The 23771-nt window shown below is 42.3% G+C and overlaps 1 protein-coding gene across 2 annotated transcripts in view; it reads right to left on the reverse strand.

Annotated features, from left to right (window-relative positions):
* Positions 1–23771, reverse strand: part of GALNT1 (polypeptide N-acetylgalactosaminyltransferase 1) — a 236347-nt gene that overhangs the window by 9675 nt on the left and 202901 nt on the right. For both annotated transcript variants that reach the window (XM_068236664.1, XM_068236665.1), the window contains 6 exons: positions 11842–12012; positions 10308–10425; positions 9113–9293; positions 5282–5421; positions 1983–2081; positions 282–416 (listed from right to left, as the gene is read on the reverse strand). In XM_068236664.1, the coding sequence (XP_068092765.1) occupies positions 282–416; positions 1983–2081; positions 5282–5421; positions 9113–9293; positions 10308–10425; positions 11842–12012 (844 nt within the window). The remainder of the gene's footprint in view (positions 1–281; positions 417–1982; positions 2082–5281; positions 5422–9112; positions 9294–10307; positions 10426–11841; positions 12013–23771) is intronic.

A 23771-nucleotide genomic window follows, 5' to 3' on the forward strand; every position in this document is an offset into this window, starting at 1 on the left:
TAATGTTAGCTTTAAACTGCCCACAGTGTAAACAGCACAGTGTGGTGTAATGGGAATCTATGTGGATTTATACCTTGCCAACCCAGTATATTTTGAACAATTTTTTTCCACATTGGTATGAAGAATAATGATACATTTGTTGAGATTATTACATTTAAAAATACCAGTTTTCAGAAGGCTATTACTGCCAGATAATAAGAAGGGCAAAAATCATCTTTAGGCAGTAAAAGTTTTCATTACATTAGAGATGCTAAAAACAGCAATCATTCAGCAACACCTACCACTTGATCGTACTCCCATAACTGATTGCCCCTCAAATGGTGGCACTTTAGCATGATAACCGGACCATTCAGCTTGGAAACATCTAAACACAAATCATCTGTTCGGATTTCTTTACTCGCTGTGTATGAGAAAACCTAAGAACAAAAAAAGTACACCTTATATTTTGACAAAATAGAAATTCATACCACATTTTAGAGGTGTGCTTGAGGGATGAAGGCCCCTGACTGAGAAACAGGTTGTGCTCTGGGTTATAGTAGAGCTGAAATGGCTCTCTTGAAGATGAATGGTTACTCTCTTTCTGGAATTCTTGGTGGGTTGCCATTTAGTCCTCATACTCACTGGTCTCAATGGAGCAGGGGGCATGGCTAAGGCTGAAATAAGCTTCTGTCCCAGTAGATTCTGAAAGGTTTGCAGAGCTTTGTGGGAGGGTGTTCAACTAAGCTATTAAAGCAGATCCAAGATTAAAAAAAGAACTATAACAAGTAACTTGTCTATATATCTTACCTAAAGTTTAGATACTTTACACAGCATATCTAGCTGCAAACAGCTTCAAAAGTTTCTGATTACTTATTCCTGTGTTACAATGAGGGCAGCCATGTTCTGTTTGTCACTTTGTCGCAGGCTGAGGGCTGGAGATGCTATCAACTTGCCTGTGTGTAAATTCAGTCCCCTCTCCTCCTCCCCTCTGCCTCTGAAATCAATGGCTAGTAACCTCCTCCTCCTCCCGCCCAGACTGAGCTCCCATAAGCCCTTGCTACAGTGCCAAGGCACAAAAGGAGCTGTGGGTGAGGCTTGTTTAGTTATAGGAAATTAGAGTATTAAAACAAAAACTAAAAAAAAATATTTGGCTTGAGGAATGCCCTATAAACTATATGAAAGGAACACAATTATGCATTGAGTAAAAGTTCTCGGATCCACTTTAAGCTTTTCCCCCCTTTTTACTTTAGTGGCCAATGAAGGGCAGGGGAGCACCATCCGGGCAAGTCAGGATCCTACAGAGTGCAGCCTGCTTGGCTGGACAGCTGCATTACTGATGAAGTGTGAAGGCAGGTTCATGGGCTTTAATATGTATGTTCTAGTTCACCAGTTTAATTTGGAGAACAAGGGAAAAGGGAATGAAAACACTGTTTTGCTTGGCCAATAACTGACACTGCAACGGTTAAACTACATTAAATGGTATAATAAGACAACAATGGAAAATGAACAAGTTGCTTTGAATAGGTTAATTTGCTAATGCACGTATATTGTGACACAAATTACAGAACTCTTAAACACCTAAATAATGTGTATGTTTAGGTCTAAATGAAGAGCTTATTACAAGCTTTCTACAATAAGAGTTAATTGAACAATATATAAAACAAACAGCAATTTTGAAAGAAAAAAAAATAAAATAAAGGTTTGCACTTTCATGAAAGTAACACAAACTGTATTCCTTGCTGTGAAAATGAAGCCCTGTTGGATATTTAATAATGTGAAATTATATCGACATTATAATGGGTACAGCTGCCTGCAACAATACATACCAATAAACACTTGAGTTTTGTCATAGCCAGAGGCACCAGTAATTGGCTGTAAAGATTGTTTTTCTTTTGGGTCATTATAACACAGGTTAAGAATCCATTCACATCAAATTTCCAGTATATACAATTGAAAGATGCCTGGGGCTAGCTTTTTAAGTATTGTATTGTGTGTTACCTTACCTGGTTTCCCCCCATTCCATGACAGTTAAAAATGCCAACTTTCTCACTTTCTTTTCTTGCCATATTATCCAAACACTGATTTGTTTCCACATTTCTAATCTAAGAGAAAAAGGGAAAAGGGAAAAGAAAGATTAGACCCCTACATGCCTGGAAATTCTACTGCAATACAGTTATTTATTTAAGTATTTATATAGCTCCGACATATTACGCAGTGCTGTACAGAGTATATTGTCTTGTCACTAACTGTCCCTCAGAGGGGCTCACAATCTAGTCCCTACCATAGTCATCTATGTGTGTATCATGTTGTGCATGTATACTAGTCTAGGGCCAATTTAGGAGGAAGCCAATTAAGGCCTCTTTCACAGTGCGACATTAAAGTCGCACGTTAAAACAACATTTAACGCAGAATAACTCACTGCAATGAAAAATCAATGCCCCATTCACAGTGCACACGTTGCGTTGGTGACTAACGCTGCACGTTAAGTGAAAGAGCTGCATGTAGTGCGTTATGCACGTTATTAGCTGCGTTGGACTGTTTGCACATGCTCAGTAATGACTTGGAAACATACTTTTCATTGCCTGTATGCTCTACTGTATGCGACCGTAACGGGTCATTAAGTTGCGTTGCAACTTTTTTGGGGCATTGCGTTGTAATTTGCATTGCGACTTCAACGTCGCATCAAAACGCAATGTCCTACTGTGAAAGAGGCCTAACTTATCTGTATGTTTTTGGGATGTGGAAGAAAACCGGAGTACCTTGAGAACATACAAATGCCTTGACCTGGCTGGGATTCGAACCGGGGAACCAGAGCTGCAAGGCAAGAGCGCTAACCACTACCCCACCGTGCTGCCCCATGTTATGTGAAATCTGTTGGTTTTGCCTTTAAGGACATCTGAAGTGAGAGGGATATGGAGGCTGCCATATTTATTTCCTTTTTAACTATACCAATTGCCTGTCATCCTGCTGATGTTTCATTCATCTGATCACTGTCTACCAGTCTCTGAGAAAAAAAAAATAAAGAAAATTTCCCAAATACTTAATACAGAATTTTTTTTAACTATTAAACTTTGTATGTTCCCTGCTCTCAACTGTTTTTCTCAGCCATACAGGAGTTTTATGAACCTTGAAAAAAAACAAAAAAAAACAAAAAAAAAAAAACAAGTTCATGCAATGTAGGTGTGGGACTGTATATACACATTTAACTTGTGTCATTACAGGGAACCTTTAAAGCGGACATAAACTCCTGCACAGCAGACATGGAAAACACATATAGCTGCTGAGAAAATCACTGTGTGCGTTTAGATAGAATAGCCTGTCTAATTACCTCTCATCAGCTAGTAATCAGCAAGTAGAAATCAGCGCTGTCAGCTGTGCAGCAGTGTGCCTTTGTTCTGTGCTAATATCTTAACACTGGATATAACCCTTTCTCCACCTCCAGGAATTCCAGGAAGTAAACACTGCAGGATTACTGTAGGAGTTCTATAGGTTTTACCAAGGAATTGTTATTATGCTGTTGCTCATATTTTAGAGCAGAAAGGTGGTTCTAAGTTTAGGTCCACTTTAAGTAGAATTACTCCCAGAGCAAACTCTGTTCTAAAATGTAAGTTTTGAATCAGTATTTTTTTTTTTAAAGTGTCAGTATTCTTATACAGAGTATTACTTAGAGAACCTGAACTGAAAATAAAAATTCAGAATAACCATACACAGGTCATATTTACCTCCTGTGTAGTCTACTCCTCAATCTCTTTCTCCTCTCCTGCGTCCCATTTGTCCGCTATGATTAATGGAATTTTCTGTCCTCCATTTTAAAAATTGCCATTACCCCCTAACAGCTTCCTGGTCAGCACATAGTTAAACTGTAATTTCACCCACTTGAGCCATAGGGAAAACGGACTTTACCTTGCACCTTCAGTTTTAACAGACATCTGCTGATATATAACTGACAGCAACTGGTATATTTCAGTTCTGGCAAAATATTGTCAGAACTGGAAGGGCTCACTGTAGAAGAAAATGGTGAGCTTCTGAGAGGAACTGACGGTGAGGTAAGTGTGTAATATTCATTTGCAGGTACATCATGTGTTTATTTTAAATAATTTTACTCGCTTCAAGTTCCCTTTAAAATGTTAATTAATAAATAATTCAATATACTGTAATCCCATTATTGCTATAGCTTGGTTTAAGAACAGGAGCAAACACTACTACACATTAACTTATTAGTCTATACTCCTACTCCATGTGTGCTGAAGTGTTGATTAGAGCTACAAAGATGTGATAAACAGTTATAAGATTGTCAAGAGTGAAGAGTACTGAAATGAGAAACAGTGGGGAACGGTATACAAATATATATATATATATATATATATATATATATATATATTTATTTTTTTTTGCCCATCTCAGTGCTTATTTATTGGCTATTCACACTCAATGATTGGGAACACTAGAGGAAAGCAACCCACAGAAAAAATACTGTATATAGAATAATGACTGTATTTATACAGTGCTAACAGTATGCAAAACTTTGGTCCAACATGGTGGCATAGTGGATAATACTCTTGCCTTGCAGTGCTGGGTCTCCAGTTTGAATCCCAGCCAGGGCACTATCTGCAAGGAGTTCGTATGTTCTCCCTGTGTCTGCATGGGATCACACACTACAAGGTGAGAATGCTATCCAGTACACCACAGTTACTCTTGCCTAACATTACAAGCACAAGCTAATCCTGAAACCCTGGTGTGAAGTGTTAAGCATATATTAACTAAAAGGAAAGGTGACAGAGTACATAGGATATAAAATGTCACAAACCGTACTTTCAAATCAGTTTGTGTTAAATTATGTAAAGTGTAACATGTACATGGGCTGCTCTCAGTGGAAAGAGTAAAACATTGATGATAAAGGAGTATGGGAAAAAAAAGGCAGGGACGATATGTAAAAATGGGACAGAAAATACATTAACTTCCTTTCCTTTTTATCTCTTTCCCCAGACAGTTGTACACAGAGTAGGCCAACTACAGTATTTAGACAGGTTTCTTATCTGACCACGCAAAACCAATGTTAAGGGATTTATGGATGAGTAATCGATCTATCGTGTTCTTTTTTTAACAGAACAAACTATTAAATAAGCTGCTGCCTTTTGAAGTGAGGCTCCTAAGACATTAGATGTTTATCAAAGACAAAGTATTTATAAGAAACCAGAAAGAAAATTTAGGAAGCGGAAAACATTTCTATTTTAAGACCCAAAGAATAAAAATGTGGTGAGGTGGCAGTATTTGTAAATAAGAAGAACTTCATATATCTTACCTCTCCTAGAGAGAAATAATGACGGGGTATCTGGGAGTCAGGATATACATTTTCCAAGTACCAAGCAAATGGATTACATTGCAATTTGTGCCTCAAGGCTACTCTTGTAGCTATGTCTCCATAGTCTACTTTGGTCACTCCTGCAGAGATAATATTAGCATTAATGTTTTAACAGAAGCAATTACAGTGTTGCAGCAAATAAAAAAACATTAGCATCGATTTTATTTGGGTCATGAAAAATCCAGACACCACAGACTTATTTCCAAGCATTGCTTTAAGCCATATATACACTTTTCTTATCTGCCTCCTGTAGATTTATTCCATCAGAGGAATAGCCAAACTTTTTATGTACATTAGCACATTGCTGACAGTACTATTCGCTCAATCTTACGCTGCTATACTTGTTTAATAGCAATTTCACTTGGGTCATGTGATATGCCATATATTCCTACCATACACCCTTTTCTATAAAAATGAAGGTGAATTCAGCTCCATCCAATTCTTTCTCTATTTAAATGCTTCATGTATTCAGTGCACAAATACATTATATCTCTCAAATGGTCTATGCCTCATTTTTGCAAGTTATCACATGAACATGAATGTGCTAGCATGATGTTGTAAGACTTCAAATCAAGTGTGAAAAAACCCTCTACAGTTTCAGTGATTTAGTGAATCAAGTCAACAGTGATAAAATGCATTATTTTTTATAAATTAAATAAAAATAAATGTCTGTACACAGATTCAGTACACACTGAATCTAGTGAACTTGCAATAATGCAATAAAAAGAAAAAAGCACAATTTAGAAGTAGCGTATGCTTTTCATATTAGAAAATAGGTCTGCTGTGTTCTCCCTGCTGGCCACTAACTGTCCAATTTCTATTGAAAAATCGTTTGAGCGATCAGAAATTCTGATCGGAAGTGAAATATTGTAACATCGTTCACTACACCATCAACGAACCAATCTTTGCTTCCTATCAATCACAACCAACAAGAAAATCCAAATTTTGGTTAGACGAAAATTCATTCGGACGACAATTTTTTCACTCGTTCATAATCGATTGTGTCCACCAACAGAGATTATTTACAACCAATCCGATCAGAATTTCTGATCGCTCGAACGATGTTTCGCTAGATATTGGACCGTTAGTGGCCACCTTGAGCCCTATTTGCTGGGCCGAGGGCTGTGCTAATTGTGGTGAGCGCTGGCTCTCCTCCTCACTCCCGGTAACACAGAGAGAGGAGGCGGGGCCCACCAGGAGAGAAGTGAATACTAATTAAGGGGTAGAATGCAAAGACTCACAGCTCTCCGTCCCATGTGTCAGCAGCAGTAGATTGTAAGAAAGTGTGAGAAGGATTGTCTGCTGTACCCAGAGATGTTGCCCCCTAGAGTTTGCTGCCAGAATCACTTGATTTAGGTTTCAGGCAGTAAACTCTAGGTGGCATTAGCGCTGTACACTGGTACAGCAGATGGTCCTTCTCACACTTTCTCCTGATCTACTGCTGCTAACACATGGGACAGAGAGCTGTGAGTCTTTGCATCATTCGTATTCTCTGCTCTCATGGCTGGCTCTGCCTCCTCTGTATATGCTGCTGCCCTCCTGGAGGCAAGGTGCTCTTATGAGAATTATAAAAAAGCTGTACTGGGGCTGGGAGTATATGGTCTCATTATTTAAAATTGCCAGTCTTAAATGTAAATTGGCATTAATCCTAGCAATTTGAAGAGGTGAACTAAAGCCAACTAATCCTCTAAAAATATGGAGTTTTTACTTTTAAAAACCTTTAGATAACAATTACCCAATCTACATATTCTCTGCAATTACCTCTGGCTTATTTTTATTTGACTACCTGGTCTGTTATATGTACAGAGTTTTTTATATAGTTACATGATCCAAAGTCAACAAAAGAAGCATTTAAACCCCATGATTTGTCCCAAAAGTTAAATTCTTGGGTAATAGGGAAGTTTTTTTTTATTACACGGTACATGTGTATACTGTATCAATCTGGTGAGGCATCAATGATGAAACATGCATAGGTTCGAGTCTGAGACAGGATGTGGCTGGCGAGGGCACTTCTTGTAGGTTTATTACATGAGTGAAGCCTAGGAAGAGTGGTAGATGGGAACATGCCAGGGATCTGTGGTCTGTCACACTGCATGAGGAAGTTGCCTCACATGTATGTCAGTGGTGTTACCAGGTGGTGGGAGCTTCATAGCATAACACTGTTATGGAAGGTTACGATCTTGTTTCGGTGTTTGTTGTAGTAATACTGAGGAGGATTAAGGAAGAGGCAGGAAGGTTGATGAAGTGATCGGTATTACAACGCGTGTTTCTGAGGGTGGGCAGTGCTAATAAAGGGGGGAGCCTCCTCAGATTCGTTTTGTGTCAATCCACAGTGGCGACCCTCAAATGCGTACACCAAGGCTGTAATTGGGAGAGGAGTTGTTTTGGACTTTTAATAAACTTGCAGGACTTTTTTTGATTTCCCTTTTGATTAATTTTTTGCTTTTGATACTGCTAATTGTGTTAGGAAGCGCTCCAGTTTGGTACTAAAATTTGTAGTAGCCTCCATTTATAGTATGGACTCATCCATACGCACTTCTTGATCTCCTATTGTCATGGCCTCAATTTAATTGTTGTGGAAAAATAGAGAGGGGCAGAACTGAGATAAGCAGCCTGTGACTCAAATTGTGGACGAGGGATCTGCAAATAAAAAAAAAAAAAATCAGGCACACCACCCAAAAGCCTTTTCCATGCCCAGTGCATTGTTTTTAATAACAAAGAAGCAATTTAAGGCACCTAAAGTAAGAAATATGCAACAAAATGTAACAAACAATCATTCCAACTTTCTCTCAAATTTTACTCCAGGCTGTACAATACACCTGCTTCTACTGATAAATCAAACCACTTATTTCTTAAAAAAATCATACATATTGAAAATACTACTCAATTCTATGTCTCCTTACCCCTAAGTACAGTCCATGTAATCCCCAAATGTTTACAGTTTGTGTCACCAATAATAAATTACTGCAATATGAATAGAAAAAACCTAAAATGATACAGAAAGAAATAACTACACACAAGTACACACACAAACCCTGTTTTGCCGTGTGAGTGACTGCCCTTAGTATTGCAGCATGTCTGCCTGCATCTCAAGAGAAACTTCAATTTCATTGGAAAAACTGAAAAAATACACCAGTGTTAAAAAACACTTTTGTATTTTTGTGTTATTAAAAATGGTATTTACATTTCATTCTAAATCCATCTATGATTTCCCAAAAAGACTTTAAATACACTTGCTTGCAGCTATGACAGTAGTACCCCCCCCCCCCCCCATTTATTTATTTTAATAGGACATACTTGTCACACTAACAAATTCACACTTTATATCTTTGCAAACTGTCTACCAGGGTATCCTGCAGACATCTCCATCAGCTCAGCAGTTGCCTGGTCATGTCTGTCTCCACTGGAGACAGACATGACTGGGTTGGATACACACTATAAGCGCTTGTGTGAGCGCTTGCGTTTGATTAGCGCTTGCTGAGCACTTGTTAAAAAAATCACTACCATTCACTTATTAAAAGCGCGGTAAAAACCGCGTTAAAAAAAATCACCGCGATCGATTACCACAAGCGCTAATCAATTGCAAGCGCTCACAAAATCGCTTATAGTGTGGATTCGGCCTAAATGAATGACAGTTTTGTTATGTTTGTGTGCTGTTGATAGTGGTTTTTATTTTACAAACATTGAATTGCCCTTTTTATTTTACAAACGCTAAAGTGTCCTCTACAAAGAAGTAAAAACAAACAAACAAACAAACAAAAAAAAACTCACCAGGTGAAATTATATAAAAGAAGTTCTTGAATTCATCCATCCATACTTCAGCCAGCCTTCTGTTGTTTTTGTTTATAATTTGTCCTGTTCCACCTGGGAAAGTATATGGAGTAGCTTTTCGAAAAACATGACCAACGTGAGAACAGGTGACTATTTCAAGAGTACCGCCACACTGCCATATCTAAAAAGAAAAGTTGATATGAAAACAGAACAGTTATATTGTGAGCAGTAAAAAAAATGCTTAAAATCCCCTTTAAACATACTATGAGAGATAATAAGATGCAAATAATTTTGACTTTCATACACATTTTATGTATTTTGTATGCAGCCTGAAACTAGACCAGTCAGAATGGCATGAAGTTATTTTCATTGGTCCAGTATCAAGCTGCATAAAATTCAAATTACATTGAATGCAAGTAGAAATTATTTGCGTTTCACTGGCTGTGTCTGCATTCCATACAGTGATGTAAAAAGTATTTATCAATTCTGGATTTCCCATAAATCAGCAGCAGCAATCATATAGGTTCACAGTGATCACAGGGCCAGGAACCAATGAAATCGGCTCCTGACCGGCTCACTGAGCTCTGCCGTCACACAGACAGCAGGGTGAGTGAGTTGCAGCACCGGGAGAGCGGCACGATCACGATAGCAGCGGGTCCATGTGGTGTATCATCGGAAAACTTTTGTGCCAGCAGTCTCTGGTCTTTAAAGAGGACCTCCATAGTAAATACAAAAATCTGGCAGCCTGCAAGTAAAAGAAAGTTATATTTACTTGAGAAGCCTTGTCCCGCAGTCCATGCATGACCCGACTTCCGGCGCCTGGCCCTGCCTCCTCACTCTCCGCATAGAAAACCGGCAAGCTATTTACTGCAGTAAATAACTTGGTGTTTTTTTCCAGGGAGAGAGGAGGTGGGGCCAGGCACCGGAAGTCGGGTGATGCATGGACTGCGGGACGGCATAGCGGGACAAGGCTTCTCGAGTAAATATAACTTTATTTTACTTGCAGGCTGCCGGATTTTTGTATTTACTATGGAGGTCCTCTTTAAGGGGCTTAGAGACTGCTGGTACTGAAGTGGTTAATGTCTGATATGACATTCTATTTAAACATTACAAACAATTTAGTGTAAATGAATAAACAACTATAGGGGGTTACCAAACACTGTACTGTATTACTTTAATAGTCTGTTAGACTTACTCTAAATGATATCTCAAGATTTTCCCCTCCCCATATGTCCATTCCAGCATCATAAGTTCCAATCTCCTGGAAATAATCTCTGTCGATTGAAAAGAGGCCTCCTGCCATAGTCGGGGTTCTGAAAGAGAGGCAAAAGTTAAATCTCAGTCATCACTTAAAACATTTGAATCAGACATTGAAACTTTATCATGTGCCAGATGAATACCAGAGTTTACCTGTCAAATGTTTTCAGTTTTAAATGGTCAGATTACATATACTGCTGTTATCTTACTTAATTGTGTATCTGACTTTTCAGGCCATTTCAATAAATCCACACAAATGTGTATACAGACTTGTAGTTTTATTACAGTCCTATAGAATGCCCACTGACAAGATTCTAGTGCACTCAAGGCAAGTCTAACTAGGATGATATTCGAGGATCTAAACATATAGTAAAGCATATCCTCCCATTGGCCTAGGTCTAGACCATGATGGAATGACTATGGAAGATCTTACTTCTGTCAACTTAAAGCAGACCTGAATAAAAAATGATTATGCCATGCACAATAATATAAACATTTAATGCGTAATTCTGAGAGTCAAAGCAGAATTTATAAAACTAAAAAAAAATAGATCTTTGCTGGGCACTGATCCAATATAACATGGAGTATGGTGTCAAACTACTGAAAATATGCCAATATTAATCATTTCTATCATTTCATCACATCTAATAGTATATGCCTGCAGTCCCGATCAATAGGTAGCCATGGAACATTATACATAGTATGTTCTATAGTCCAACTATAAACAGTTCTAACGTTAGCCATACAATGTACAATCTTTTTGCCCAATTAGACATTCAATTAGATAAAATGTCTAATCGATCGTAAATTAAGGTGGATTTAAACATTTGCAATTGTTAAAATCAATCGAAAGATTGATCCACAATGTTGGTCTTTAGACTCTTTAGTTGGTCATAAAACAATCGATCGTTAATCAATGATAATATCAATTGAAAAGGCCAAGCTTAACTAGGCTTTATGACATTCAGGACCATATGCAATTCACTTTTTCTCCTAAGTTTATTTTCATCTTTTATTTAGAATAACTTTTCAGCACTTTTCACATGAAAAAGTAATAAAAAATAGGTGAAAATGTTCTATCAGAATTATGTGTTTGCTTGCTTGCTGGTGATTTAACTGCTTGTTGACCGCTCCATGCCAATTGGCGTGAACGCGGCGGCAACCCCAGGACCACTCCCCGACGACTGGCGTGAATAGCCTGGAATGGGGATTGCAGTAGATCTCCGCTTGGAAGGCTCCGCTTCACGTGTGCTGAGTTGTGCGGCCATGCAGCGAGGCCTTAAAGCTGCAGTGGCCCAATTTATGAAAAAAAGGCCTTTTCACTGGGGGGGAGGGGGGGAGGGGAGGGGTTTAACCTCAAGTGGTTAAAAATAATTTTATCAGCAAGTTTAAAAAATATCACTTAGGAGAAAACTCGGGAGAAAAAGTTAATTGCATATGGGCCTCCGTTCTTAAAAGGCTATATTAAATACCTCACAGGAAGCGTTCTGTCACCTCGCCGCCGATCCATTTCACGCTGTGGAACAGGGTACCACCTGAAGTTTAACTTCCAATTGAACCCTCCATATGTCATGTCAGAGCCAGCCATATATTCAAAGGTATCATCACTAATAACATCAATAATGGGACACACTACTGTTCTCCTGTGTTTAAAGAAAAGAAATATATATTAGGCTGCACAAGGTTCGCGGAGATTGCATATAGAGAATTTCACAGCTAACACATAAAAGGATTGGGTCGATAGAAAGAATAGTTTACCTGAAAATCAGATTGCTGAAATAACTGACAATAGTAATGCATTTGCTTGCCCCACAATGCAACTCATTTGAACAATAAATGCAATGTTATTTGGGAGCATTTATTAGCATATAAATATTCAATTGAAGAATAAAGGCATTATCTAAATAAAGGTTGCTATAAAGAAGGTTAATAAAACTATTTCATAATTGATTTCTTCATTTACAATAGGCACTCACATTCCTAGACATGGAAGACTAATTTGACAGTGTGGGAAGTAAACAGTAAGGAAACCTGCTGTGCTGTGTGGAGGCTGGAAAGATTAACAGCAGTCAAATTCCAATACATTAATACCGGTATAGTTATTAGTATATAATGTTCAGGGAAACTACAGACTGATTTCACCAATTACATCTGCATGATGTTCTGAGAAGCCAATTATTTTCAGGGCAACATACTACAACAAAGGTTCATCCGGCCCACATAAAAAAAAAAAAAGAAAATGAAGAGAAATTTACAAAACTACCTCAAAATAAACTAAATACATTTTTGAATTAAAGCCACAGCATCTACAGCAGGGGTCTCAAACTCAATTTACCTGGGGGGCCGCAGGAGGCAAAGTCAGGATGAGGCTGGGCCGCATAAGGAATTTCACAATCGCGGCGCATCGCCGCCTCTGCCTGCCCCTCTCACTCTTCCTTCACAGAGAGGGGCGGGGAGAGGCGGCGATCTGTGCGGCGATTGACATCAGGAGGGGCAGAGCTAAAGCTGAAAGCTCTGCCCCTTCCAGGAAATGCTGGCGGATTGCCCCCCGGGCGATTTGGGGGCTCTGCAGCCCTCGTTTAGCGGCGGGGATGCGGCGGATTACTTGGGAGCACTGAAGCGAACTATACGGAAGCTTTTGCCAGCGAGGGCCACAAAATATTGTACCGAGGGCCGCAAATGGCCCGCGAGTTTGAGACCCCTGATCTACAGGGTTATGAATGTTGTAATTCAATATGGAAAGAGTTTAAAACCATTTTATTGTTCAAATTCATGTATAATTTAAACATACCAAGGTGTGGGTACGGTTTACCACAAGAGAAGATCCATCCTTAACTTGCTGTGCTGATTATCACCAACTCTTGTGACACCAATGTTTCCACCTTTACCTTACCCACTCTAGGATGCACTGCTCTAGCCCCTAAGGCCTTGTTCACATCTACTAGCGCAGATTGCCGTGAGATCAGAACGCAATGCGTACAATAGTACTCCATTTGCGCCGCTACCCGCTGCGCTGCTAATCCCATCCATTGGCAGTAATGGGTCAGCTCTGTGCTTGTGGGCAAAATGCAGGCAGCAGTAAGCAATGCATCATACTGCTGTGCAGCGTAATATATGTGAGCGGTAGAAGGGCGGTCTATGTCCTTCTGCAGTTCTTGCGTGTCACCACATCATACGCACTTCCAAATGGGCATGGAAGCGCGTATGATGTGAATGAGGCCTTAGGCATAATTTCCACTTATGTACTTCTGTCCATTTTATAGCAACATGTATGAATCTGTAACATAGATGCGCTGATAAAAAGCGGACCGAAGCGCACTAAGTGGAAGTGAGGCCTGAAGGACATACAGCCTAAGAGCGTTTTATTATTATTACTGTGGGATTAGTGACTTGCTCACAGTAACTACAGGGTCGGGAAGCAATCAAATTGGCTACGGACCGAAGCACAGATGGAATCGCAACTTTGTCGAGAGTGCACAAAGTTCAATAGCATGCGTCTGGAATAGGTAAACTTGTACCGCAGATTTGGAATTTTTTAATTATAGAAGGCAGTTTTCTCTTCTCCTCCTTGCTACAATTGTATACATAGGTCTACTTTGTCATGTGATTTAAGATATCCCCAATAACTGCTTTATAAATGGTTATAACAACCTGTTGCTCCGAGAAAGCAAGGTGGAACTCCAGGAAACCTGTTAATTTTTTCAGTTTTTATTTCAAATAAATTGTTGTAACTTTATCCTCAGTTTGTGCTTTTCAATTAAAGTGCACCTGAAGAGAAAAAAGTGCCCTCAGCAGGTACTTACCTCAGGAGGTGGAAGCCTCCGTTCTCCTCACCAGAGGGGATCCTGCGCTGGGCTCCCTGAAGATCCGCCAACAAGGGCTTGTCATCAGTGTGTGCAGGCACAATGGCGGCTTTTTCCGATGGGCTCTGGCGGATATAGCTGAGCCCGATTGGTTTCAGCTTTATCCACTGGAGCCCAAGCGGAGAGCCGCTACTGTGTCGTAGGCAAAAGTAAATATTACGGTGTGCTCCGGGCTGCCAGCACTGCAACAGGCTGGTAGAGGGAGACAGGGGAAGCCTTATTAGGATCCAGAGGCTTCCCCCCTCCCGAGGCAAGAACCCCCCCAGGCGCCCTTTTTTCCTTATAGGTTTACTTCAAGCAAAAATCTAGGTTACTATTGGATCTCACCATGCCAAGCTGCTTAATCTGGAGGCGGAACTACCGAGAATGGCGAACTTGTCCATCCAGACTAGATCTGAGGTGGAATGACTATCAGAAGCTTGATTGTTGACACAGTCATATGACACGGTAACACACGTACCGCTAATGGGTTTATCGGCCGGTATTCTCCCTGCCCTAGTAACAGTACAACTGCTGTGCTTCTCCATGCACGGCAACTTTATCGTACTTTAGTACATTAGACAGACAGAAAGACAAAGGAGAACTTTTTGTTGCCAGCATAACTTTATACACGCCACAAACATTTCATCACGTTGCCTTACCTGCAAATAAAAGCATATGTATTCGTTTGCTGGCCGATCAGTTGGGTGCAGGGAGAGCCGAATGATGGCTCACCCTGCTGCCACTGAAATACCGGTTGGTGTAATAGTATTTCACCTCAGAGTTGTAGCAGGGAGAAGTAATTAAAGGAGCCATCAGGGGAAGAAAAAAAAAAAAAAACTTACCTAGGGCTTTCACTTACCTAGGGCTTCTACCAGCCCCATGCAGCCATCCTGTGCCCTCGTATTCACTTACTGCTGCTCTGGCCCCCCTCCGTCAGCTCGTTTAGTTTTTGCCAGCCTCGAGGTTGGCGGGCCGCATTGCGTACATTTTTACGCATTCCCGCTGGTGCAGGAACATTAACGCAAAATTTTTTACGCATTAGCGGTTCAACGCGTAAAATTTTACGCGTTTAACCTCTAACACGTAAAAATGTATGCGTTAATGTTCCTGCACCAGCGGGAATGCGTAAAAATGTACGCAATGCGGCCAGCCGACCCCGAGGTCGGAAAAAACTAAACGAGCTGACGGAGGGGGAACAGAGCAGCAGTGAGTGACTACGAGGGCACAGGATGCTGCATGGGGCTGGTAGAAGCCCCAGGTAAGTGAAACTTTTTTTTTTGTTTTTTTTTGCCTGACGACTCCTTTAAGGGGCTAGGCTATCTCCGACACCCAAATCACATTTAATATCCAGCTGTATGGCTAGACATTATAACATTTTGTCTATGGCAGTGCCCAGGTCAGGCACAGCATAAGTGAGAGCGCGCGCCAAAGTGACCTGCTTCGCAAATAAACAGCTATTCTCACCACTACTGTAGCAATGCTGCTCATACAGAGTTACTTGCTTCTCAACAGCAAAAAAGAGATGGGCATGGTCTGCTCTGTGCTCACTGGCTGGTGCCCTATGGTAGTTCCTTCCTGAACACCTCAAGTGCTGGGATAGTTCACAGATGGCTATTCAGCCTAACCAAACTGCATCTAATATTCAAACAGGAAGACACTTTGGCAAAACCAGCAAGGCAGTTATGTAAAAAATAAACAAAAAAATGGTTTATGTGCAATGTACAGAATTTGAGGCAAGTAATACCGTATTCCACACAAAGTGCATAAAAAAAGAAAGAAATCAAGGCTGAATGAGGACTTTAATGCTATGGCTGATCAATGTATATCCCACTTAATGGATGTGTTCTATATCTCTGCATTACCTGTATTACTGTATTACTTGCATCACTTACACTGAGCAGTGCCAGAAAGGATAAAAAGACTGTAATAATAATAAAATAATGTGCACCAAACAACCTTCAATAAAAATAGATACAGTTTTGCTTTTGCCTTCTAGTTGTAATGACTTCATGCTACATGTCTGCATTTTGTACTTAGTGGATAATTTAATATAATCTGAAATAGTCAATGGTACTGCCTGCTTGTATATTGAGTTACCCTTAAGTATTAGATTTCCTTATTGCGCCTATGCTGGACAATGTATAATGGTTCCAGGCAAAAGAATGTAAGGTTATTTTTGGTATCAAACCTTTTTTACATGTTTGTTCTGATCTCAATGAACGATGAAAGCTGAGTTTCTAATAGAAAATAAAACACATAGCTTAATGGACTGTAAAAATGCCATTAAAACTTAAGCAAAACTATGAATTAACTTAGGCATTACTCAGTAAAATTATTATTGTGTGATCACAAAAAACGGATTTATTGGATGAGCATTAAAGGGAAGGTCCACGCAAAATAAAAAAATGAGTTTCACTTACCTGGGGCTTCTACCAGCCCCATGCAGCCATCCTGTGCCCTCGTAGTCACTCACTGCTGCTCCAGTCCCCGGGTGGCAGCTTGCCGACCTTGGAGGTCGGCGGGCCGCATTACGTACATTTTTACGCATTCCCGCTGGTGTAGGAACATTGACAAATACATTTTTACGCATTAGTGGTTCAATGCGTACAAATTTATCAATCTGTGTACAAACTGATCAAATGTTTAATGGCAGAGTTTAAGCTGTTCAAAGTACAGTCTGCCAAACAATTGTTTTCATCTGCCCAATTCAACAGTTGCTAGCGATCAGACAACTGCATGTAACAATGCCATACACAGAGTGACTATACCTGCACAATGGATCTATGCCTGGTTATATACAAAAATGGACAAGTCTGATTGAAGGCAAAAATAAAATATCAGTCATGACAGATTGTACAGGATGTAAATTTAACATTTTCTGCATTTATTTCTTTTCCTTTACAGCTTTTGTCCCTGACAAAGCAAAACTTTGCCAGATACCAGAAGGTATTTGTGATAATTCAGATTGGAGTGAGTTGTTTCCCTCAATATTTCACTGCTGAATACGCAAATACATTATGTTTTAAAGGACTTCCGAGGCCAAAACTAAGAAAATTACACTGTACCTTTTTCTTAGCCAGATCCACGGAGGACGCCCTGCGCGTCCTCCGCTCCGTTCTGCCGTCAGTGTCGGCCTATTCGTTCCCCCAGGGCAAGCCCTGACCCCACCGAACGGGTCGCATCGATGCCACCCCTAAGATGGCCGCCGCCTTGATCCGCGGCTGCGCAGTACGCTTTGCCGCGATTGCGACTGCGCAGCCTTTAGCCCGCCTCTCGCCGCGTATGGGTCCCGGCATCCTCCTGAAGCGTGCGGCGGGCTAAAGGCTGCGCAGTCGCAATTGCGGCAAAGCGTACTGCGCAGCCGCGGATCAAGGCGGCGGCCATCTTAGGGGTGGCATCGATGCGACCCGTTCGGTGGGGTCGGGGCTTGCCCTGGGGGAACGAATAGGCCGACACTGATGGCAGAACGGAGCGGAGGACGCGCAGGGCGTCCTCCGTGGATTCGGCTAAGAAAAAGGTACAGTGTAATTTTCTTAGTTTTGGCCTCGGAAGTCCTTTAAGAAAGCAAACTTTTATTTTGCATTACATTTTAGTAAGAGGACTTTTTGGTCCTTTGTAGCCCCTTACACACTTTAGGAGTTCTGGTTCACCATGAGCTTGCTGGGTAATCTGTAACTCTGGGTGCTTAAAGTCCTACCCCATATTAATCCATTCCATGCACTAATGAGGATCAATCAATCCAAAACAGCCGTTCTGGATGTGTGGTTAGCTTACAGGGACATCAAAGCATGATTTGCATGCTAAGCAGTGAAGCCTTGTGGGAGATGTCATATGCGCACTCCAATCTGAATTATCACAAATGTCCTCTGTTTTAAAGGAATACTGTAGGAGGTCGGGGGAAAATGAGTTGAACTTACCTGAGGCTTCTAATGATCCCCCGCATGCTCTGGCCCCGCCTCCGGTTCACTTCTGGAATTTCAGACTTTAAAGTCTGAAAACCACTGCGCCTGTGTTGCCGTGTCCTCGCTCCCGCTGATGTCACCAGGAGTCTGTGCCTAGTCTGTGCGCAGGCACAGACCATACTAGGCCTGCGCAGTACACTCCGGGTGACATCAGCGGGAGCGAGGACACGGCAATGCAGGCACAGTGGTTTTCAGACTTCAACCACTTGCTGACCACCCACTACCTAAGGGCCGCTGCGGCAAAGTGGCACGCCCAGGACCGCGTAACGCCGATCGGCGTCGGGTCCTGGGACACTGAAAAGCCGGGGATGAAACGCATAGATGTGTGCGCATCCGCCGGCATTAGGCTCCGCCCACCCACGACGTCAACCCGCCGGCTGTTTAGAAGCGCCGGCGGGTTGTTAACCCGTCGATCATCACATAGTAAGCGTATAATACGCTTTGTAATGTATACAAAGCGTATTATACAGGCTGCCTCCTGCCCTGGTGGTCCCAGTAATTCAGGGACCACCAGGGCAGGAGGCAGCCCCCCTAGTAATCACAAACACACACTGATTCTGCCCCGGCCCCCTGATCGCCCACAGCACCCCTCAACCCCCCCCTGATCAACCCCCCCCCCCCCCGACCCCTGTTTGCACCCAATCACCCCCCTAATCACCCATCAATAACTCCCTGTAACTATCTGTCAACGCTATTTTTTAGATTAGGTTCTAAACTGCCCCTGATCACCCTCAGATCCTCCCCAGACCCCCCCCCCCCGTGTACTGTATACATCTATTCTCCCCTGTAATCACCCATCAATCACCCCGTCACCACCTGTCACTGCTACCCATCAGATCAGACCCTAATCTGCCCCTTTCGGGCACCCAATCACCCTCCCCCACACCCTCAGATAACCCCCCAGACTCACTCTGATCAACTCGCCAGTGCATTGCTTGCATATATTCTCACCTACTGATCACCTATCAATCACCCAGTCACCCCCTGTCACTGCTACCCATCAGATCAGACCCTAATCTGCCCCTTGCGGGCGCCCAATCACCCGCCCACACTCTCAGATAGCTCCCCAGACCCCCTCTGATCAACTCGCCAGTGCATTATTTACATCTGTTCTCCCTTCTAATCACCCACTGATCACCCATCAATCACCCCCTGTCACTGCTACCCATCATACCCATCAGATAAGACCCTCATTTGCTCCTTGCGGGCACCCAATGACCCGCCCACACCCTCAGCTCACCCTCAGACCCCCCCCCCCCCCCCATCACCTCCCCAGTGCATTGCTTGCATCTACTCCCCCCTCTTTTCACACCCTGAGACACCAATCAATCACCTCCTGTCACCACCAGTCACCCCCTAGCACACCTACCCATCAGATCAGGCCCTATGTGTGGGCTCCTGATCACTCGGCCAAACCCTCAGATCCCCCTCCAATCACCCCCCAGTGCATTGATTGCATCTATTCTCCCCTCTAATCACCCCCTGAGATACCCATCAATCACCTCCTGTCACCACCTGTCACCCCCTAGCACTCCTATCCATCAGATCAGGCCCTAATCTGCCCCCTGCGGGCTTCTGATCACCCGATCAAATCCTCACCCGCCCCACTGCAGTGACAGAATTTTTTTTTCTGACCACTGCTGGTACGACTTAATTGTGGCTGAGACCAACCGTTATGCCACACAATATGCAACCGCCAATCCAAGAAGCTACTATGCCCAGCCTTTTCGGTGGAAGCCACTTCAAGTTTCCGAATGTAACATTTTTTGGGGGCCTTCTCCTTAACATGGGCCTTCTCCTTAACAAGAATGTATTGCGGTCTTAATGGTCTACGCACCCAATACATCACATGCCCATGTTTCTGCTGTCCAGGTCACGATTTGAGAACATCATGCGCTTCCTACACTTCAGTGCCAATACAACCTGTCATTTAAGAGGCCACCCTGCTTATGACCGGTTCCACAAAATTCGGCCCCTCATAGACCACTTGTCATCAAAATTTGCAAATGCTTATACCCCTGAACAGTCATTTTGAGGCATTTGGTTTCCAGACTACTCCTCACGGTTTTGGGCCCCTAAAATGCCAGGGCAGTATAGGCACCCCACAAGTGACCCCATTTTAGAAAGAAGACACCCCAAGGCAGGGGTCCCCAACCTTTTTGAACCCGGGGCCCACTATCCCGACCAAAATTTTCTCCGGGGCCCCCCGGGGGGGGGGGGGGGGGGGGGAAGGGGTGAGTGGGCGTGGCCAGTGTCGGCGGCAGCAGCCCCCCACTTTTTTCCCAGATCCCACAGTATAGCAAGTACAGTTTCCACAGTATAGCAAGTACAGTTACCACAGTATAGCAAGTACAGTTAGCCTAGTATAGCAAGTACAGTTACCACAGTATAGCAAGTACAGTTAGCCCAGTATAGCAAGTACAGTTACCACACTATAGCAAGTACAGTTAGCCTAGTATAGCAAGTATAGCTACCCCAGTATAGCCAGTAGTTACTCCAGTATAGCAAGTACAGTTAGCCTAGTATAGCAAGTATAGCTACCCCAGTATAGCAAGTATAGTTACCCCAGTATAGCAAGTACAGTTAGCCTAGTATAGCAAGTATAGCTACCCCAGTATAGCAAGTACAGTTACCACAGTATAGCAAGTACAGTTAGCCTAGTATAGCAAGTATAGTTACCCCAGTATAGCAAGTACAGTTACCATACTATAGCAAGTACAGTTAGCCTAGTATAGCAAGTATAGTTACCCCAGTATAGCTAGTACAGTTACCACGGTATAGCAAGTACAGTCAGCCCAGTATAGCAAGTACAGTTAGCCTAGTATAGCAAGTATAGTTAGCCCAGTATAGCAAGTATAGTTAGCCCAGTGTAGCCAGTAGTTACCCCAGTATAGCAAGTATAGTTAGCCCAGTATAGCCAGTAGTTATCGCAGTATAGCAAGTATAGTTAGCCCAGTATAGCAAGTATAGTTAGCCCAGAATAGCAAGTATAGTTAGCCCAGTATAGCAAGTATAGTTAGCCCAGAATAGCAAGTATAGTTACCCCAGTATAGCAAGTATAGTTAGCCCAGAATAGCAAGTATAGTTAGCCCAGTATCGCTGCCCCAGTGTCGCCAGTACAGTTAGCCCAGTGTAGCCTCTCCTCCCCCCACTCGGCTGCCGCTCCTGTTACCTTACGAACGGGCAGTCGCTTCCTTATGTTCCCCATAGCTCCTCTCCTCTTGCAGCACCTCGTATTACAGCAGCGCTTCCCACACGGCTGCTGTAAGGAGGGGTAGGAAATAGGGCAGCGGCTTCCTGTAGCGGCGATCGCCGTTACCATGTGAACGCTGCCCCGCCTCCTTCCCTCCTTACAGCAGTCGCACAGCAAGCGCTGCTGTAATACGAGATGCGAGAGGTGCTATGGGGAATATAAGGAAGAAAGCGGCCGCCCGCTCATAAGGTATCAGGAACGGCGGCCGCTGGGGGGAGAGGGAGAAAGGCCAGATCAGCCGCGGCCCCCCAGAAATCTGCCCACGGACCCCCAGGGGGCCGCGGCCCCCAGGTTGGGGACCTCTGCCCCAAGGTATTCCGTTAGGTGTATGATGAGTTTATAGAAGGTTTTATTTTTGTCACAAGTTAGCGGAAATTGATTTTTTTTTTTTACAAAGTGTCAATTTCCACTAACTTGTGACAAAAAAAAAATCTTCTATGAACTCACCATACTCCTAACAGAATACCTTGGGGTGTCTTCTTTCTAAAATGGGGTCACTTGTGGGGTTCCTATACTGCCCTGGCATTTTAGGGGCCCTAAACCATGAGGAGTAGTCTAGAAACTAAATGCCTCAAAATGACTTGTGAATAGGACGTTGGGCCCCTTAGCGCACCTAGGCAGCAAAAAAAGTGTCACATATGTGGTATCGCCGTACTCAGGAGAAGTAGTATGTGTTTTGGGGTGTATTTTTACACATACCCATGCTGGGTGGGAGAAATATCTCTGTAAATTGACAATTGTGTAAAAAAAAATAAAATAAATAAATTGTCATTTACAGATATATTCCTCCCACCCAGCATGGGTATGTGTAAAAATACACCCCAAAACACATTATACTACTTCTCCTGAGTACGGCGATACCACGTGACACTTTTTTGCTGCCTAACTGCGCTAAGGGGGCCCAACGTCCTATGAGTACCTTTAGGATTTCACAGGTCATTTTGAGGCATTTGGTTTCTAGACTACTCCTCACGGTTTAGGGCCCCTAAAATGCCAGGGCAGTATAGGGACCCCACAAATGACCCCATTTTAGAAAGAAGACACCCCAAGGTATTCCATTAGGGGTGTATGGGGAATTCATAGAAGATTTTATTTTTTGTCACAAGTTAGTGGAAAACAATTTGTGAAAAAAAACACAAACAAAAATCAATTTCCGCTAACTTGTGACAAAAAATAAATTCTATGAACTCACCATACTCCTAATGGAATACCTTGGGGTGTCTTCTTTCTAAAATGGGGTCACTTGTGGGGTTCCTATACTGCCCTGGCATTTTAGGGGCCCTAAACCGTGAGGAGTAGTCTAGGAACCAAATGCCTCAAAATGACCTGTGAAATCCTAAAGGTACTAACAGGACGTTGGGCCCCTTACAAGTCCCACAATGCATTGCAGGAGTCTGACAGGCACAGTCAGGATTCATAAAGGCAAATGCATTGTGGGACTTGTAGTTCCTTAACAGCTGGAGAGCCAAGTTCGCAGATCACTGCAATAAGCTAACATTTATGTAGCTTTATGTAGCTATCAGGTCCAGCATGACACTGACTATGGTGTGTCTTTCTTTTTGACATGTTAATTTTGGTCCTAGTCGTGCCACACCCTAAACAACTCCCTGCTAGTATTTGAGGGGAATAGGATACATTTTTGGCACGTTATTAACGAAGGCTTATTTTGTATAGCTGTGCCTGAATCCAGAGAGACTCAGGACACAACATTGATATATTTTAAGTACATAGACTAGCTGCAGGTAAACTTCGAGTGCTTGCATTCCAGGAACACATTTGATAGGCCTCTATGCAGTTCTCTACAATCTTGCACAACTATACTACTTAACCACTTGAGGACCACAGTCTTTTCGCCCCTTAAGGACCAGAGCCTTTTTCTCCATTCAGACCACTGCAGCTTTCACGGTTTAATGCTCGGTCATACAACCTACCACCTAAATGAATTTTACCTCCTTTTCTTGTCACTAATACAGCTTTCTTTTGATGCTATTTGATTGCTGCTGCGAGTTTTACTTTTTATTATATTCATCAAAAAAGACATGAATTTTGTCAAAAAAATGACTTTTTTAACTTTCTGTGCTGACATTTTTCAAATAAAGTAAAATTTCCTATACACTTGAGCGCGAAAGTTATTCTGCTACATGTCTTTGATAAAAAAAACAACATTCAGTGTATATTTATTGGATTGGGTAAAAGTTATAGCGTTTACAAACTATGGTGCCAAAAGTGAATTTTCCCATTTTCAAGCATCTCTGACTTTTCTGCGCACCTGTCAGGTTTCATGAGGGGCTAAAATTCCAGGATAGTACAAATACCCGCCAAATGACCCCATTTTGGAAAGA

The sequence above is a fragment of the Hyperolius riggenbachi genome, chromosome 5, assembly GCF_040937935.1.
Source record: "Hyperolius riggenbachi isolate aHypRig1 chromosome 5, aHypRig1.pri, whole genome shotgun sequence".
Classification (NCBI taxonomy): Eukaryota; Metazoa; Chordata; class Amphibia; order Anura; family Hyperoliidae; genus Hyperolius; species Hyperolius riggenbachi.